This window comes from Nelumbo nucifera, chromosome 5 (assembly GCF_055504915.1).
Source record: "Nelumbo nucifera cultivar China Antique chromosome 5, China Antique-T2T, whole genome shotgun sequence".
Taxonomy (NCBI): Eukaryota; Viridiplantae; Streptophyta; class Magnoliopsida; order Proteales; family Nelumbonaceae; genus Nelumbo; species Nelumbo nucifera.
The window spans coordinates 33,559,604-33,577,869 of record NC_142653.1 but is presented as its reverse complement, the minus strand read 5'-3'; the positions used below and the strand labels follow the sequence as shown (position 1 = coordinate 33,577,869).

Here is an 18,266-nt window from a genome sequence, read left to right as displayed (position 1 = left end):
CTGCCTCTCCAGACACTCCTTGCCCACCAAATGTCAAAATCTGCTCTCTTGGTCTCCTACAAAAGTACCACATCTGGGTTTGTTTTCTTGATGGCCTCTTTTATTACTGCTCTCTTCCTAGCACTTCCCAAATCTTTGACATTCCAGCTTAAGATCCTCATCTAACTATCTTCTTTCCCCTTAGACTCTCCTGCCCTCAGTTATTCCTCTTCCTTCTTTCTCCTTTAACTTTCAAACTTCTATATCCTCCCACCTCCTTTAGCAGCCTTTCAGCCTCACTCACTTTTCTCCTTTTAGATTTTGCTTCTTCTTTCTTTGTTTTCAAAAATACTTTGAGAGCATTTGGATCTTTCAATTTGCACCCCTGTTTTTGTACAAAACCCGCCACAGAATCCTCACTAATTACATCTCTTACACTTGAATTTCTACTTCCCTTCCCTATTGTTGTCTCCCCTCTTCCATCTCCTTCCTCCTCATAACCCTCTACTCTAACTCCCTCTGACCCTTCCTTTTGACTGTTTTCCACCACTGTTTCATTTAACAGACACTAGGATTTCCAGGATTCTTTTCTTTTCTTTTTTTTTTTTTTTTTTTTTTTTTTCTGTTTCTCATTCATTCCCTACATTTCTCTCCTGACCCTCCCTGTCGCTTGTATTTTCTCTCACCCCATCCCCTCCTTCAAGGACTGCAGCCTTTGGGTTGGGATTTGTATTTGGCACAAAAGTCAAAAAGCAACAGTTAGTATCACGAAACGAAAGGACACGGTTACCTGGGTTGTGGTGGGGAAGATTGGAAGTGCTGGAGTTGGATACAGAAACAGTCTGGCCCTGATAAGGAATGTGGGTTCCTTCTGGTTCCAAGGCTTGGTTCTAACTAGTTAGCCTTTCCGCCACCTCTGTTAAACAGAGATCACAACTCTTACCCACCTGTTTATGCCTCCCCACTGTGTCCTCGTATTGCTTTTGAGAAGTCTTGAGGGATCCCTTACAAAAAACCTGTTCGGCAAGGAGATTTTGAGGTGGAGCTTCTGAGTGTGAGTTAGAGTTTCCACCCCCAGAGTTTGAAATGTGTTCAGCGACAACAATGTATGGCTCTTCCTCAGCACAGTGAGACGTTACCGCACCTGGTCTTTGTGAGAACAATGTATCTAGATCAAAAGTTGCAACAACTTCTTCCTTTGAAAACTTCTCACCCAAAACACTGCCTAAACTGGACTGGGTATCCGAAACTTCTTCCATGTCTTCTTCCTCCATTTCACAGTCCACCCATCCATCGTCAAAACCATCCTTTTCCTCGAGATGAGCTCGATTGTACCTGGGGTTTGGTCTGTCTTGTGATGTTCGTCCCTCCTTGGGTGTTTCAGGAACTGCGGGAGGCACCCACCAGAGAGTACTTGAGCTTCGCTCTGACTGCCTGAGATCACCTACAACGTCCCCGCCCAAAATTTTTGAAGAAGAAGAAGATAGGCAATGTCTATCGTCTATAGTCCCCAACCGTCTCCCCCGACCCACGTGCTCACTTAAACAATCACGTGGGTAGGGATTCCCCCTTCTGGCTGAGCTGATCGGTCCACCCACCAATTCAGATGACCCAACCTACAAAAATCTCCCTTTCTTAACCACGCCAGCGAAGGTGTCTTGTCCCTTCGAATTACCAGCTAATTCAAAAAAATTTGAATTTATTTCTTTTAATAGATTTCGTGGCTTATGGTTCTCTCCCGGCTTTTCAGCTTCCTTTCTAAGCTGCCCCCTATGTTCAGTCTTACCCTCCTGCTGTAGGCCCCTAGTAGTCCAACCCTCCACGTTAGCATCGTCTTCTACCTTGGGTCTTCGTCCCCACAGCTTTGCCTCCACCTTTGAAACCAACCATACTTTAAACCATGTACCTTCATCAAGAACCTCTATTGTTCTTGGGAGCGATTCCGATCTCACCCCGACCATCCTAACACAACGGCACGAAAATCTTGCAGATGGACTTCCTCCATTTCTCCGCCCAACAACTTCACAATATTTCTTAGATTTGCTTCACTCCAGAGATGGAAGGGAAGACCCACCAATTTGAGCAGGAAACTTTCGTAGACATGTTCCATCTCATTACACAATGGTTTCTAGTTTTGAATCTGAATCAAACCTTCTTCACATTCAAAAGATGTAAATCCCCTGATTTTTTCATCGTCAATTCTGAACATTGCCTTCCTGTCTGAGAATGGTTTTATTGCAGCCTCGGACTCCAGATTCAAGTTGTGCACCACTGAGTTTAGGACCTTCCTCCAATCTTGTATTGCTTTGCTCGCTGAGAGCCTGAGATCACCATTCTCCGCTCCCAGTCTTCTTTCTCACCCTCAAACCACAACTTCATTCCTGTATTAGAGCTCGAAATAAGTTCACCATCATTGCATGAGCTCTTCTTCAACGGCTTCTCTAGGCTTTTAATGGGTGCTGAACTTTGTTCTTGCTCCAACACCACATCAACAGAGACAAGAAACTGCTGCAACCCTCCGCAAAGGCCATCCAACCTTGTTTCTTCTTCCCTTCCGGTAAACCAAGCAATTGTCTTCTTGCGTCGAAATATTCTGTGACCATGATGAACCAGCCTTTACCATTGCATCTCAGTTCCACTTCGTACCTCTTCTTTCCCAGTTCGAAGATATTTTTCCATCCTATTGTCCTAACTGATTGTATAACACCATCAATAACGCCCTTTAACCATGCCACTACTTCCTCAGACAATAGTATCGTGGCCTTCCTATTCTCCCTAATTTTTAACAGGTTCTTTCCTCTGGCCCTTCCGCTCTCAAATAATAAATTCAGACTTCCATCTACTCACCAAATGAAAAACTTCTCCACTTCGGCTTCCCATCAGTTCGGTCTTTAGTTCCAATCCACTAGATCATAAGCAATTTCCAAGTCCAATTTGCAAACAAATCCTTCTCTTCATTTCCTCTACACATTCATTGGTGTTTTCTCACAAGAATGACAATGGGAGAGAATTCTATACCTCATTTCAGGAATACATGGAACAACATGGGATTATCCATCAAACCTCGTGCATCTATACACCTCAGCAAAATGGGATGGCTGAATCAGTGTTTTAAAAGGCGCGCCTGAGGCGCAAGGTGAGGCGTTTTCAAGAGCAGGCGCCTCGCTAGGGTCAAGGCGGCGACACTTTAGTAAGGCGCTCACCTCCGCACCTAAGGCGTGCGTCTCAAACCAGGCGCCAGGCGGTCCAGGCGCATGCCTATGTTTGGTTGCCCTTTGTTTTTTTATTTGTTTTTAAATTGACTTTTATAGATAGATTATAATCATATATGTATAGATTATTTCCTTTTATGTGCCAAAATGGTTGGGATATGGTATAGCAAATACAAAAGAAAGAATTCACGACTCCCAGTATCAGTCAAAGTCTCGAGCCCTCAACCCCCATGTTTTTCTTGGATCATCAAGTTCAGGCCATCTCTCAATTGAACCACCTTCAAAGTTCTATCAGAGGCCATCTCTCAGTCGGACGACCAACTGCAACGTTCAGGCTTTTAGCAATCAACAGCAGGTATTTGTTTCTTCTCTTTTTACACTGAAAACAGGGGTTTCGCCCACCCCCTTCTTCTTCTTCTTCTTCTTCTTCTTTTCTTCTTCTTCTCCTCCTTCAGTTGTTCTTCTTGTTCACAAAAAAACAGGGGCTCCGCCTCATTGTTCCACAATATTTTTTCTCAACAACAAATATTTGTTTGAAAACAGTAAAATAGGGCTCGACCCCTTTATTTTTTATTTTTTTTAATTTTTAGTTTTTTCTTTGCTTCTGCTTCCCCCACTTTCTTCTTCTTCTTCTTCTTCTTTCCTTGTCTGTTTCACACTAATACAGGGGATCCGCCCCACTGTTCCACAATATTTTTTTTATCAGCAACAAATATTAGTTTGAAAATAGTAAAACAGGGCTCGATCCCTTTCTATTTTTTTTCTATTTTTTTAGTTTTTAATTTTAATTGGAACCTGCCACTTTTTGTGCGCCTTTTGCTTTTAAAACACCGGGCTGAATGCAAGAATCGTCATCTACTTGAGACTGGTCACTCCCTTTTACATCATATGAGTGTTCCTAAACGTTTTTGGAGTGATGCTGTTTTTATAGCTTGTTTCTTCATTAATCAGATGCCATTGTCTATCCTTGAAGGTCAATCTCCCTTCGTCTACCTTGTCTCCCTTTTCTCTTATTCCAAGTGTTTTTGGGTGTATACTTTTTGTTTATAATCTATGCCCGGGGATGGACAAATTAGATGCATGCTTTACCAAGTGTATCTTTCTTGGCTATTCTCGGACACAGAAGGGCTATAAGTTTTATCATCCATCATCTCAATGCTCCTTTGTGTGTCTTGACGTCACCTTTTTCGAGTTTGTTCCATTCTTTACAAGTAGTGATAGTCCTCTTTCATCCTCCGTGCCTCCTCTTCCAGTCCCTGTTGTTGACCCCATTCTTCTTCCTGTTCTGCATCCTCGTCTCCTCCATGGCATGTTTCTACTAAGCGATTACTTATTAGGCATGTGTATACACATCGACAGGTACCGGCTCCTCCTCCAGTTTCTTCTCCGTTGACAGATCTGACAGTTATTCCTAACCTTGTGATGCCTTCTTCGTCTTATCTTGATCTTCCCATTGCCTTGCATAAAGGTAAACGTAGTTGTACTTTGCATCCTATTTCTAACTATGTTTCTATTTCTCATCATTCTACTTCCCATCAAGAGCATGTTTCATTTTTGTCTATTGTTTCTATTTCTAAGAATGTGCAGGAAGCTATTACCTCCCCAGAGTAGTGCAAAGCAATGGAAGAGGAACTCTCTGCCCTTGATCATAATCACACGTGGGAACTCACTACTCTTTCGCCTGGTAAGCATGTTGTAGGTGGGTTTGTACATTCAATTATCTACCAGATGGGAGCATTGAGCGCTTAAAGGCTAGGTTGGTTGCCAAAGGGTACTCTTAGTTGTATGGTGTGGATTATACAAAGACATTCTCTCCTGTTGCCTAGATTGGCTCAATTTGTTTGTTGATATCCTTACTAGCTATGTTTGATAGGCCCCTATTTCAACTTGACACTAAAATGCCTTTCTTCATGGTGATCTTAGTGAGGAGGTGTATATGGAGCAACTACCAGGGTTTGTTGCTTGGGGGAGGACACTAAGCTGTGTAGACTCAAGAAGCAATTTATAGACAAACAATCTTTGCGTGCCTGGTTTGGTAGATTCAGTGAGGAATTTAAAGACTTTGGTATGATGCAATGTTATGTTGATCTTTCAGTGTTCAGCTATGATTCTGAAGCTGGAAACATCTTGTTGGTGGTATATGTCGATGATATTGTAATTACAAGTAGTGATAAGTTGTGTATTGATAGATTGAAGGATTTTCTGCATGATCACGTTCAGACAAAAGATCTTGGCAAGTTAAAATAATTCCTGGGTATAGAAGTTGCAAGGTTGAAGCATGGCATAAATGTGTCAGAGGAAGTATGTGCTTGGCTTGTTAGAAGAGAGTATTGTTGGGCACTAAACCAGTTGAAACTCCTACGGAAGCCCAACACCAAATTAATCACTGATGTAGGTGAAGAATTTAATGATCCTGGGAGGTATAGGAGGTTAGTTGGTAAGTTAAATTATTTGACTATTACCCAGCTAAACATTTCCTTTGTAGTGAGTGTAGTCAACCAGTTTATGCAAGAGCCTCGGGTTCCCCATTGGAATGTAGTTTTGAGAATTGTGCGGTATTTGAAAGGGGCTCCAGGTCATGGATTAGTATACAAATTAGGAGGAAGTCTTGAAGTAGAGGGTTATACAGATGTGGATTGGGCCGGCTCATTGTCTGATAGGAGGTCTACTACAGGGTATTGTACATTTCTTTGAGGAAATCTGGTAACGTGGAAGAGTAAGAAACAACTATGATAGCAAGAAGCAGTGCTGAAGTTGAATATAGAGCTATGGCACCCACAATCTGCGAGTTAGTGTGGTTGAAAAACCTTCTCCATGAGATTGGGTGTACTCTCACCAGTCCTATAAAGTTGTATTGTGACAACCAAGCTGCTGTTCATATTGCATCTAATCCGGTTTTCCATGAGAGAACAAAACACATTGAAGTCGACTGTCACTTCGTAAGAGAGAAAGTGCTTAATGGAGATAATTACACTACATGTGAATACAGGAACTCAGTGGGCTGATTTGTTCACAAAAGGGTTGAGTTGGGGAAAGGTGGATTATATATGTAACAACCTGGGATTATATGATATATACTCTCCAGCTTGATGGGGGAGTGTTAGAGTCAACAGTTCAGGGGTATTTGAGTCATTTCAGAGTATTTTATTGGGTTGTTTTGTTTATTATGTTTGAAATTCAATAGTGTCCCATACTTTATGAGGGGCTAAAGGTCATTGTGTCCTGTTTCAAAATCTATATATACACTATTTTGGTCAGCTGAGTAGGTGATTTTTTTCCTCTTTTGGGAGCAGCCAAACCATCTCTTCATCTTCCTCTCTCTTTCCTTTCTCTTCTCCTTCTTTCTTTCTGTTTTCTCTTTCTATTTTTCCCTCTATTTCAGGAAGGACATAAGGTCCGATCTAATATCTGACAAGGTTCAAGCTATTATGATAATGTTTTTCCATAGAAGGATTCAAACATAAAGATTTTAATCAAAACCATCATGATTCATGATTTAAGTCAAACGTCTGATCATAAATTATAAGATTTTCATAATTATTCTCCTCATTGCACAGTGCTGTCAAACTCGTTGAGTGCTCCTTAGGGAAACTGGGTCTCTCCAAGATATGGTTGCATTAAAGACTTCAAGGGAGTGTTGATCATAGTTTTCTCAGGTCCAACTGAGGTGTATTTTTTTTGGGTTTTTGACAAGTAATTAGATTTTATTACAGAATGGAGAGAAAAAATCACAAGTTTTTAGGGAGAGGCACAAGCTGCAACCTCTCCCAACAGACAAAAAAGAATCAAATTACAGTTGTGCCCAATACAATTGTTCCCTATTTGCCCCTTGCTTGGTTAAGCTATCAGCAATAGCATTAGTTGATCTCCCCACTCATTGTATCTTTACACTCATATTCCTTGTTATCCATTTGAATTTTTTTCAGTTCATTTTTGTAGTGGGTTTTGCAGCCACCTTGGAGCCACCTTCTATTAGTAGCTGTTGCACTCCTATCTGCACTGCAAATTGTACCCCTTGAAGGGCAGCTAGTAATTATGCCCTAGAGGGCTAGAGGAGTCCCCCACACCTAGAGGGTTGGAGTATAAGAGAGCCGCGTTACCACTTTCATTCCTTATAACCCCTCCCACCCCAGAGGGACCTGGGTTAGCTTGACTACTGCCATCAAAATTTAACTTCATAAATCCTTCAGGAGGGGTACCCAACTCATATACACCTTATTCTTCCTAGAGGAGCTACACCAATTATGTGAAAGACAAAGATAAGGTCTTCTCTTTTGTAGATTGTCTAGGGTGTTTGCCACTGCTGCCCAATGCCTCCAAAGATCATTAAAAGAGAATTGGTGAAATAAGTCCAAGGATTTCATCCACAAGATAACCCTATGTAAGATGCACTCCATTACTTCTTATATGCTTCTTTCCTTCACTAGAAAAATTCTGGCATTCCTTTCTTCCCCCACTGTCCAAATCAAAGAGTCTCTTGCACACCTTCACATTAATCTTCCTCTTCGATGGTGCCAAGGAAAGGTAAACAGATCAAAAAGCAAACTTACATCTGCTGGCCTATTCCACTTGCACCCAAAGATCCAAAAGAGCTAATCCCACAAATCTGCAGTAACCTTACAGGAAATTAGTAAATGGTAACAATGCTCACCATGAGACCTGCAAAGAGTACAACTATGTGAGACAAAGATAAGGTCTTCTCTTTTGTAGATTGGTCAGGGTGTTTACTTTTCCATAGAACACTTCCCAACAGAAAGCCAAGACCTTAGGGGGGAATAGGCCTGCACGAAACCTCCTTCTAAGGGAGGACTTCAGAATGACAAAGGGCCTTGAAAAAGGAAGCACAAGAGAACTGACCCGAGGCAAAGGTGTCCAAATTCTTTTGTCTGGCTTAGAGGGGTCCAAACAAACCTTTTCAAGAAGGCTCAAAAGGTTCAACTGAGATGTTTATATTACAGAAGACTTTGGAATTGCTACAGGGTCTAAGACTGAAGTTTTCATTTGGAAGGGAGAGAGTATAGTAGAGGTCAATCGGCACTCCCAGATATTGCATCAAAGAGGAGTTATAAAATGCTACTTGGAGCTTTTTTTGATCAGTAAATGCTCCTTGGAGCTTGAGGTACTTGATCAAGTAATTTAAGGCCATATCTTATTGAACATCTTGTTCAGACTTCAGATGTGATTTCAGGACCCACCAACTCACTTGCTAACACCTTGGCAGCATTAAGAGTAGCCAGAACCTCATATTGGGGAGATGATATCCCAGGTAGTAGGTTTTGGTTCTGTTATTGTTTCTTCTCTTTTGTTCGGTCTCTTCTTTTTGGAGCACATGGGCTGGGGATTGCTTCATTTCTATCTTATAAGCAAAGTGGCCTTGTACTATGCTACTGTTCCCTTTGCTATTATGACATTATTTAAAAAGATCATGGCCCCATGAGAGCAATGTGTAGTGACAATAATGTCTAGCATGACCAACTTTCTGAAGTGCCCTTAGTACATAAGTCATCTGTTCGTATTGTTCTTATAAAGGAAAATAAGCATCATTCCTAGAAATGTATTGGCACATTTGGATGGCAGGGAGGTGGTAGGTTCTCCTAGCTAGACATGTTTTAACTTTTAGTGAAACTGTAGGGATTTGAGCCTGTCATATGATTCCAGCCAAGCAATTTGAAGCCTAGAAAGTCTTGAACCATTCAATACACTTTATTTTTTATTGGTGATAAGTAATTTATGTTTGGACAAATAGATAGGATCATTTGTTTCAGCTGGTTTTTTGGCCTGGAAAATGCCTGGATAGGACCATAAGATGTTGGTTGTTGATGTTGTGAACGAACATGTTCCCATCCTGATATATTCATCTGCTTTAGAACTTAAACAATGGCTTCAAAATCATGCTTTGCTATTTACAATTGTTTGCATTATTTTGATTTTGTAACAGGGAACAAATGGCAGAGTGGCTGCAGAAGGAAGGGCCAATAGTTCTTAGTAGTCTCAGTACAAGTGATCTCATTTGCTTGGTTAATTTGTTAATCTCAGAGAAAAAATGGATTGGGGAACATCCCTCCGAAACCTTTCCTTTTAGAATCATTGCCCCTGCTGGAAGGAAAGCATCTCCCCGAAAAGGTTCTTGTTCAAATGGCCTAAGTTCAATCTTTTCAGATATTGCATCTCAAGCGAGCTTGCAGAGACCAGAGCATGAGAGTGGAAAGGCTAAGAATACTGGAGCGGTTTTTGCCGAGAGCAAAAGAACTTCTGAGAAGTCCAGAACTGAGATACTAACCAATTGCCAGAAGCTTGTGGCTGAAATTTTGGAGGAACATCCAGATGGATTCAACATGGGTTGCTTCAAGAAGCTGTTCTTGGAGAGGTATGGTTATGTTTTGGATTATCAAATGCTTGGTTACCAAAAACTAGCAGCCCTGTTACAGAACATGCCGGGGGTAAGGATAGAATCCACTTATATCCTTCCCGTAAGAAGCATTTCACCTGATTGCTTCTCGGAATCCATTGTTCCTTGTAGCCTAGATAATAGTGGAACTGGAAAAGCAGTTAAATTGGACAGTGAATTATCTGGTTCATCAAGGAAGGACAACGATCGTGACTGTGTGTGGGAGGAGCTTGGACCAATTAAGACAGGTTCTCATGGAAATGTCACAGTATCTGGGTTGGATAGGAAAGCAAACAAAGAACCCATGGAGATGGAGCCAGTTGATGTTGATGCCAATTTTCTATCGGAAGAGGAGTTTTCAGACATGGAAAAAGATAATAAGCCCACTTCATGTGTAACGGGACAAGTGAAGGCCAGGACAAATGAGGAAGAGAGTTCCCTTTTGCAGATTTTGGATTCATGGTACAGTAGCAAGGATGATGATGGTAGGAAGCATCAGTCACAGAATGGTGACGAACTTGTGGATTGTTCTAAAACTAGCTCAGTGACTTCGGGTTCATCTGAGCTTGAGGTCAAGGGCACCCCAGTTGTGACAAACTGTGGGCACAAATTAAGGCCTCTTAAGAAATATTCTTTTGTTTCTGATCAAGTTGGGGATGACAAAGAAAAGGTGATTGATAACATATTGGGTAGCTTGAAAAAATCTACCGAGTCAAGGATACGGGCATGAAGGTCTCAGGAAAAGCTGATACAGGTAAATCGGGTTTTGGACTCCAAAACAAAAAGATTCCCAGTGGTGTAGTAGTTCACGATTGTACTAGTGTTCTTCCGAATTTGGTTGAAAAGCAGGGAAATTGAGAAATTTGCTATACTTTTGAGCCTCAGACTGTGAGACAGGCACTATATAATCAAGACTTCAAGTTTGTTATGTGGGTCCTTTTGTTTAAAAGGATTACAAATTTTGAATCAATCTTGGAGCACAAAGAAGGCTTATTTTTTATGATCATAAGAGGGTTCAATTGAATAACAGAAGCCGCTAAGAGTACTGTCAAAATGATGGGACCAAGATGCTTCGAATGGTGGGTGCAATCCTTATGCGCATCTTCATGAATGACTGCTCTCTCGTTCTCTCTTGGTTATTAATATCATGCTGTAAAATGTCTATCTGCATGGCCAGTTGGCCACATATTGGACGCCCTAAATGTGGAGAAAACTGCAGGTCATTTTAGGCTGGAGACGTACTCAAAATGTAGAGACCCAAATCTCTCCATTTATTTGTTGTTTCTTTGCTACTTTTTCTATCTTAATAGCATGTTACCATACACGAAGGAGATCTGAGTTTCGAAATTGCATACTCTCCATCCTTTGTACGAAAAAAAAGTGCACTAGTTTTGACAATGCGGCTTTTGCTGGACAATCGGGTTTTCTGAATTCTGTTAGAAACTTAATTCATATTCATGTTTGCGAGTAATTATGTTTCTTGTTTTCGACCCTTAATTACATAAATTCTTTTTTTTGTTGAATTTTATAAATGATCCGTAAAGCTTAAAAAATATCAAAACTGTCATTTTATTTATTATTGCTGAAATCTATAGCGTTGATATAATAAAGATATCAATAAAATGCAGAAAGCTGTGATTTTGGATCTAGAACACTAGCAAAACAAAAATAGAAAGACGAAATTTCACGAGATCTTTGCAAAAATCATGGAACTTACATTATGGCCCCTATAGTATGTTAGCATTGATGATTGATCAACGAATGGAGACGTCTTATTTAATTTGCATTGAGCCATTATCAAGTCAACTGTTCCATCCTGAACTTTCAGTCTGTTTTTCTCTTTCGACGTAAATGAACGACAAAAGCTACAATAGTGGCAAGAATGGCCGATCCTCCAAAGATAAAATGACCGTACAACGAACCTTTGGAGGCTGGTAACTCTGTTTGAGTGGATTGGTCGAAGCTGTTTCTCCCCTTTTCTGTCTGTGGAGATTCCCTATGGGCGAGCTGCTGATCTTGCTCTGTTTTTGTTTCATCGTGCTTGTTGGGAAGTTCAACATCTGCTGCTTTGCTTTTTTGCATCCCGCTCCCTGCTCTAACTTCCTCATCTCTGCAGAGCTTGCCATCTTCATTTATTTGTTGGGCTGCAGGTTTTTCTTGATCTAGAGTTTCCAATAGTTGAGGCACTTGATCAGGTTCAGACTCGATGGGTTCTATGATATCTGGGCCACGGCGTTCTTGGGATTGTTCTGGTTTTCGGCTTTCTACTCGAGGAAGTTCGTCCTGAGCTTTTACAGCCGGGGGCAGAGCTGGCATTTCTGATTGTTCAAGTTTCTTTGGTTCCGCAGCTTCTGGCATGGTTTCAGATTTCCCTCCAGCTGAATCATGTTCCTTTATTTCCATTTCCTCAAGTCCAACACCTCGGACTCCTTTCGCTGATTTTGGCATGTAAATGGACAGAATTGCTTCTTCTTCATTGAACTTCGCCTTGGTTTTGTCCAGAATGACACCATCTGGAATCCGAAAGGCCTTCTTGAATCCCCTGATTTCTACCTCTTTCCTGTGCATTATCCATCTATCCATAACCATCTCCTGAATGAGCTTTTCGCCACTAATCAAAATTTGGGTTCCATCTTCATTTATCTCAATCCTGATTTTTTCTTTCTTGAAGCCTGCATTGGCTTTTGATTTGAAGATTGAAGGATAGAAAGCAGGGAAAGAAAGGAGAAATAAGTATAAGAAGGATGCATACCTTTTAGATAAGCAGTAAGTATGAACATGGTCTCTGTTTCTCTCAATAAGAAGAGAGGGCCGGCGCGGTCCTTGGTTATTCGAAGGTCGGAGGTGAGGTCATCTCTGGTTCTGGTTATTTTGAGTCCCAGTTCCAGCTCCATTGCTGCTTTCTCTGAAGTTCCCTGTGTTCAACTGAGAGAATTGGATTTGAGAAGCCATTGGGAGGAGGAAGGGGCTTAAGAGAACCAGATGCTGTGAAGTCCTCAGTTACGTATTCATTGCTTCATTACCTGGTATAACAGATTGGCCAATGTCGGATCTTTTCTGTTCCTTTTTTTTCCCGCTTGGGTGGGAAGCCAGGCCACATCCTTTCCGTTTTCTGGACATGGGTTGGCAAAAAAAAATTCTTACTTCGTAATTAACTTCATATATTGCCTCTGGGGCTGGAAGAGAGGAGCAAGCAGCGGTTTTTTTTTTTTTTTATAAAAATAAGTTAAACCTGAACTGAAAATGCCATCATTCCAAAATTTTGTTAGTTTTTGCAAATTGATTTGCTTTCAATGGTGAACTTAGTTCTAAATATAGAGGAAAACCACAATGAAATCATCCCATTTCTTGTGGTCTGGCATCGAATGGAACTTTTTCAATTTTTTTTTTTTATTCGAGTAAAGAAAGGATTGCTTTAGAATGAATGCTTCTTTCCTAGATTCTGGCCTCTCTAAGGGTCTGTTTGGTTTGTGGGAATAGGGGTCTGGAGTTGGAATCCAATTGTTTGGTTGGCCGGAATCAGAATTTCATTCCCATTCCTGGTGACTCCATTTGAGGATGGCCATTTCCTCCCTCTCCCATGGGAATGAGATTTCATTCCTGATGATTCTAATTTTAATTCCGATTCCCATCTGAACCAAATAGATTATCGAAATAGACAATTCCAATTTTGATTTCAACTGCGAACCAAATGGACTCTAAGTAGAGGAAAATTTGTTAAAATACCTGGATGCCATCGTTGGAAGTGATTGCTATAATTCTCTTCATATTTTGAAAAGAAATTTGTATTTAGCAATTAAACTCTAACAATGGAAAAAGTGGGGTTTTATGGGCTTGCAAATATTAGTGTATGCGAAAGTTTTATATGGGGAAATTTCTTTCCTACTCTCGAGATTAGGATTAACAACTTTTTTGTTTTAATGATTAAGAGTGCTTTGTTGATAGTTGATACATGAGATTTATGGCTGTTTATTGGGAAAAAGGCTTGATTACTGTTATCTGTTGGGTTTTTTACATGATTAAAATTTTCTTTAATTGGATAAAAATGGAATTTATTTATTTTTGCAAATCAAATAAATATTTGATAATGTAAAATCCTGATTGGATTCTAGGTTAAAGTAGAGAAGAAGAGGAGAAGGAAGACAAAAAGAAGAAGAAGAACGAGGAGAAGAAGAAGGGTTCGGCCAGATGAGAAAAAAACTATCCTCTCTAGTTGACCCACTTGCATTTATCTCACATAAGCTTGGTTACAAGAAAGTCAATATTGCCCCTCATAAGTGATGGGACACAACTTAAACATAAATAAAATAGATCTTTCACTCTCACATAGATGCACCTAAATGACCAAAATACCCCTGTTCTGTGAACTGTAACACTCCCCCTCAAGCTAGAGAGTATATGCCATATAGTCCCAGCTTGTTACAAATATAATCTACTCTGCCTCGAGACAATCCCTTTGTAAAGAAATTTTCCCACTAATTGGCTGAGCTCACATGAGATGTGGTTATCACTCCACTGATCACTTTCTCTCTTACAAAGTGACAATCAACCTCAATATGCTTAGTCCTCTCATGGAAGACTAGATTAGAAGAAATGTGAACAATTGTTTGGTTATCGCAGTGTAGTCTCATGGGTTTGTTAATTGAGAACCCCATCTCATGTAACAAGTTCTTCAACCATATTAGTTCACATGTGGTATGAGCCATAACTTTGTACTCAGCTTCTACACTACTCATTGCCACCGCAGTTTGTTTCTTGCTCTTCCATGTTACAAGTTTGCCACAAAGAAGTGTACAATACCCTGTAGTTGATCTTCTATTTGATATAAAACCAGCTCAATCAGCATCTGTATACCCTATTATCTCAAGGGGCCCTTCACTTTTATATAGAAAACCACGGACTGGAACCCCCTTCAGGTACCTAACAATCCTTAGAACCGCTTCCCAATGAGGAATCCGAGGATGTTGCATAAACTGACTTACCAAACTCACAACAAATGATATATCTGGTCGGGTAGTAGTCAGGTAATTCAGTTTTCCCACCAACCTCTTGTATCTTCCAAGGTCATCAAACTCCTCACCTACATCAACACTCAACTTGACATTCAATTCCATAGGAGTCTCTACTGGTTTAGCACCTAACAATCATGTTTCTTCAAGTAGGTCAAGAACATATTTTCTTTGACATAAGTTAATTCTATGTCTTGACCTTGCAACTTCTATTCCCAACAAGTACTTCAACTTACCCAAATCTTTCGTATTGAAGTGGTCTTGTAGAAATTTCTTCAACCTGTCAATCCCAGTTATGACAATATCATCCACATACACAACTAGTAAGATCTTCCCATCTTTTGAGTCATGGCTGAACACAGAATGGTCTACCTAACACAGTTTCATCCCAAAGTTTTTCACTACTTCACTGAACCAACCAAACCATGCTCGTGGAGATTGCTTCAGTCCATAAATTGCCTTTTTTAGTCTATAAACCTTACCATCCTCCCCCTGAGCAACAAACCCTGGTGGTTCCTCCATATACACTTCCTCAATGAGATCACCATGTAGGAAGGCATTTTTAATGTCTACTTACAAAAGAGACCAATCATACATAATAGCTAATGAAATCAACACTCGAGCTGAACCAATTTTAGCCATAGGAGAGAATGTCTCCTTATAGTCCACACCATACGACTGAGAATAACCCTTCGCTACTAACTTGGCCTTCAATCGTTCCACACTGCCATCTGGAAGATACTGCACTGTGTAGACCCATTTACACCCAACAACATGCTTACTAGGAGGAAGAGTAGTGAGTTTCCATGTGTGGTTGTGTTGTAGGGCAGATTTCCTCTCCCATTGCTTGTTGCCACCTTGGGGAGGTAAGGGCTTTCTGGATAGTCTTGGGAATGGAAACAGATGAAAACAATGATATAAAGTTGTGATGAGAAGCAAAAAGAAGAGCAATGGAAACATAGTGTGAAATAGGATGAGAAGTACAAGAATGGAAAGATCAAGGTCTGAGGGAGAAGAAGCAACCACAGGATTTGTTGTCGAGGGCTGGATGGGAGGAGGGGCCGGTGCATTTCTGTGAGTATACACTTGTCGGATTGGTGGCCTCTCAGTAGTAATTGGCACAGGTGAAGGAGCTACAAGGGGGCTACAACTGGAATGGGGACCACAGGAAGAGGATCCTCAACAAGGGTAGAAAGATGAACTACAGGGGAAGGAGAAGGAACCACAATATCCGAGAAAAAAAGAACCGATTCAAAGAAGGTGACATCGGAGTAAACAAATGACTTATGAGAGTGAGGGTTATAGAACTTATACCCTTTCTAAGTTCTGGAGTATCCAAGGAAGATGCACTTCGTAGCTCGTGCGTCTAACTTATCTAAACCAGGGCCCAGATTTTGAACAAAGTAGGCACACCCAAAAACTCTCAGACTAAGGGGAAATGGAGACAAAATGGGAAACAACACGGAGAAGGGGGATTGACTTCCAATAATGGACATAGGCATCCAGTTGATGAGAAAACATGATGTGAGGACAGCACCACTCCAAAAATGCTTTGGGACATTCATATTAACATCATAGATCGAGTAGTTTCAAGGAGATGTCGATTTTTCCGTTTAGCCACATCGTTCTATTGTGGGGTGTAGGTGCACGAGGTTTGATGAATTATCCCATGATGCTCTAAGTATTGCTGAAATGGTGTTGAAATGTAGTCTTTTGCAATATCGAAGCAAAGAATTTTAATATGAACACTAAACTGTGTACGTATTTCAACATAAAATTTTTGAAAAATGGAGAACAATTCACTACGATCTTTCATAAGATAAATCCATGCCATTATTGAGAAGTCATAAAAAAAAATTACAAAATACTTATAGTCATTGTATGACATCACTTTGGTTGGACCCCAATCATCAGAATGAACTAAAGAAAAATGACTCAAAACACGACTATCAACTCTTGGACTGAAAGAGACTTTATGATATTTCCCAAGCTGACACAATTCACAATCCAACGATGAAAGATGACTCAAAGAAGGAACCAACAACTTCAAAGTTTTGAGAGAAGGATGACCAAGTTTGTAGTGCCATTGTAGTGGATTAAGCGACGACTAAAAGGCTACGGGAGGGCCACCACCATCAAGGTAATACAAACCACCTGCTTCATGCCCTCCACCAATCTTCATCACCGTCTTGAGATCCTAAAACACACAAGAAGAGGGATAAAAGGTTATGGGACAATTAAGTGACTTGGTTAATCTACTAACAGACATAAGATTAAAAGGAAACTTGGGAACATAAAACGGATGATAAAGACAAGGAGGAGAGATCAACATCACCAACACCACAAATGAGAGATGTAGACCGTTAGCAAGAGTAACTGTTTGAGATGTGGAGGACCGAGAAAGAGAAGAGAATACATTTGGAGTCCCAGACATATGGTCCGAAGCTCTGGAGTCAATGATCTAGTGTGAAGGCTTGGAAGCCAAGCAAGCCATACCTGAATGGGCAAGGGTAGTTGTGTTCTGTTGAGAAGATGCCTGAAGAAACTGCTCATATACTACACGAGGTATACTCACCATCTCCTTCCCAGAAGCACCAGTAGATGTGGAGGGAATTTGATCCATTTGCGGATTTTCACTAACTGTACCACTGCCCCTAGTCATAGCATGGTTAGCCCAAGTGTTGGGTGGACCATGTAAATCATAGCAGAAATTAACAGTGTGCCCCTCAAATCCACAGTAAGTACACTTCCTAGGAGCATTACTTCTTTTACCACGACCTCCCCCTGAATCTCGACCTCCACTCCGGCCACCAGAACGGTTAAACATGGGACCACCTCGGTTTCCTAGAAGTCCACGACCACCACTACCACCACCTCTATTTCCACGGCCTCCACCTCTAGCTACCACCAAACCAAATTTTTCTAAGAGAGAAGAATGCTTTGTAGACTCAATGGATGTTCTAAAACGGGCAAATACTTCTTCAAGTGAGGGAAGGGCAGACCCCCCCAGTATTTGTGCACAGACAGGTTCATATTCAACCTTCAAACCTACCAGAAATTTAGTCACATCAAGTTGCCCATGTTGTTGTTGCTGAACCTGAACATCCGGTTTCAGGAGATGATACACATTAAGCTCATTTCTGATGTTCCTTAAACTTGCATAGTATTCTTCCAAGCTCTGGCTGCCTTGCTTTAGATTGAAGTGCTCTTGGTACAACTGATACACCTTAGTTGTATTATCTTGCCTGGAATACAATTTCCTAGCATGATCCCATATCTCTTTAGCTATATATAGGAACATAAAGTTCATATTGATTTTTGGTTCCATGCTATTCCACAACCATGTCATAATTTGGGCATCATCCTGCTCCCTGTCACTAAACCCTAGAGAGTTAGAGGAAGGTCTTTCCTCTCTCACATTCTTCACTTTCTTCTTGGCCTTCAAGAACACTTCCACCGACTTGGCCCAAGGCACATAGTTCTCACCATTCAACTTAATGGATGTCATTTGAACAATCAGATAATCTAGAGAGATCATAACTCCAATTTTGTTGTCACTACCATCTTCGGTTGATGACATTTTCAACTAAATTTGCTCTCCTCACAAGAAAGTATGAACACCACCACAGAAATCAGTATGAACACCACTACACGACACAAGGGTTTACTTTCAACTAT

At 40.8% G+C, this 18,266-nt stretch overlaps 2 protein-coding genes across 2 annotated transcripts in view; one reads left to right on the top strand and one right to left on the bottom strand.

Moving 5' to 3' along the window:
• LOC104599913 (Putative endonuclease or glycosyl hydrolase) overlaps positions 1-11,035 on the top strand; it is a 43,429-nt gene extending 32,394 nt beyond the window's left edge. The window contains exon 3 of the mRNA XM_010262663.3: positions 9,130-11,035. Coding sequence (XP_010260965.1) covers positions 9,130-10,309 — 1,180 coding nt within the window. The 3' untranslated portion in view covers positions 10,310-11,035. The remainder of the gene's footprint in view (positions 1-9,129) is intronic.
• On the bottom strand, positions 10,292-12,839 carry LOC104599914 (uncharacterized). Its single transcript, XM_088888112.1, has 3 exons — positions 12,603-12,839; positions 12,332-12,504; positions 10,292-12,251 (listed from the first exon to the last, which is right to left on the bottom strand). Exons 2-3 carry the CDS (start codon positions 12,471-12,473, stop codon positions 11,404-11,406), a joined length of 990 nt encoding a protein of 329 aa, XP_088744238.1. The 5' UTR covers positions 12,474-12,504; positions 12,603-12,839; the 3' UTR covers positions 10,292-11,403.
• Between the last annotated feature and the right edge of the window lie 5,427 nt (positions 12,840-18,266).

What these genes read in the sequence shown, in the direction of transcription:
- LOC104599914 (XM_088888112.1), bottom strand. Translation starts at nt 12,473, where the DNA reads ATGGAGCTGGAACTGGGACTCAAAATAACCAGAACCAGAGATGACCTC. An exon ending in ACTTACTGCTTATCTAAAAG is followed by an intron (nt 12,252 to 12,331) that starts GTATGCATCCTT and finishes AAGCCAATGCAG; the next exon opens with GCTTCAAGAAAGAAAAAATC.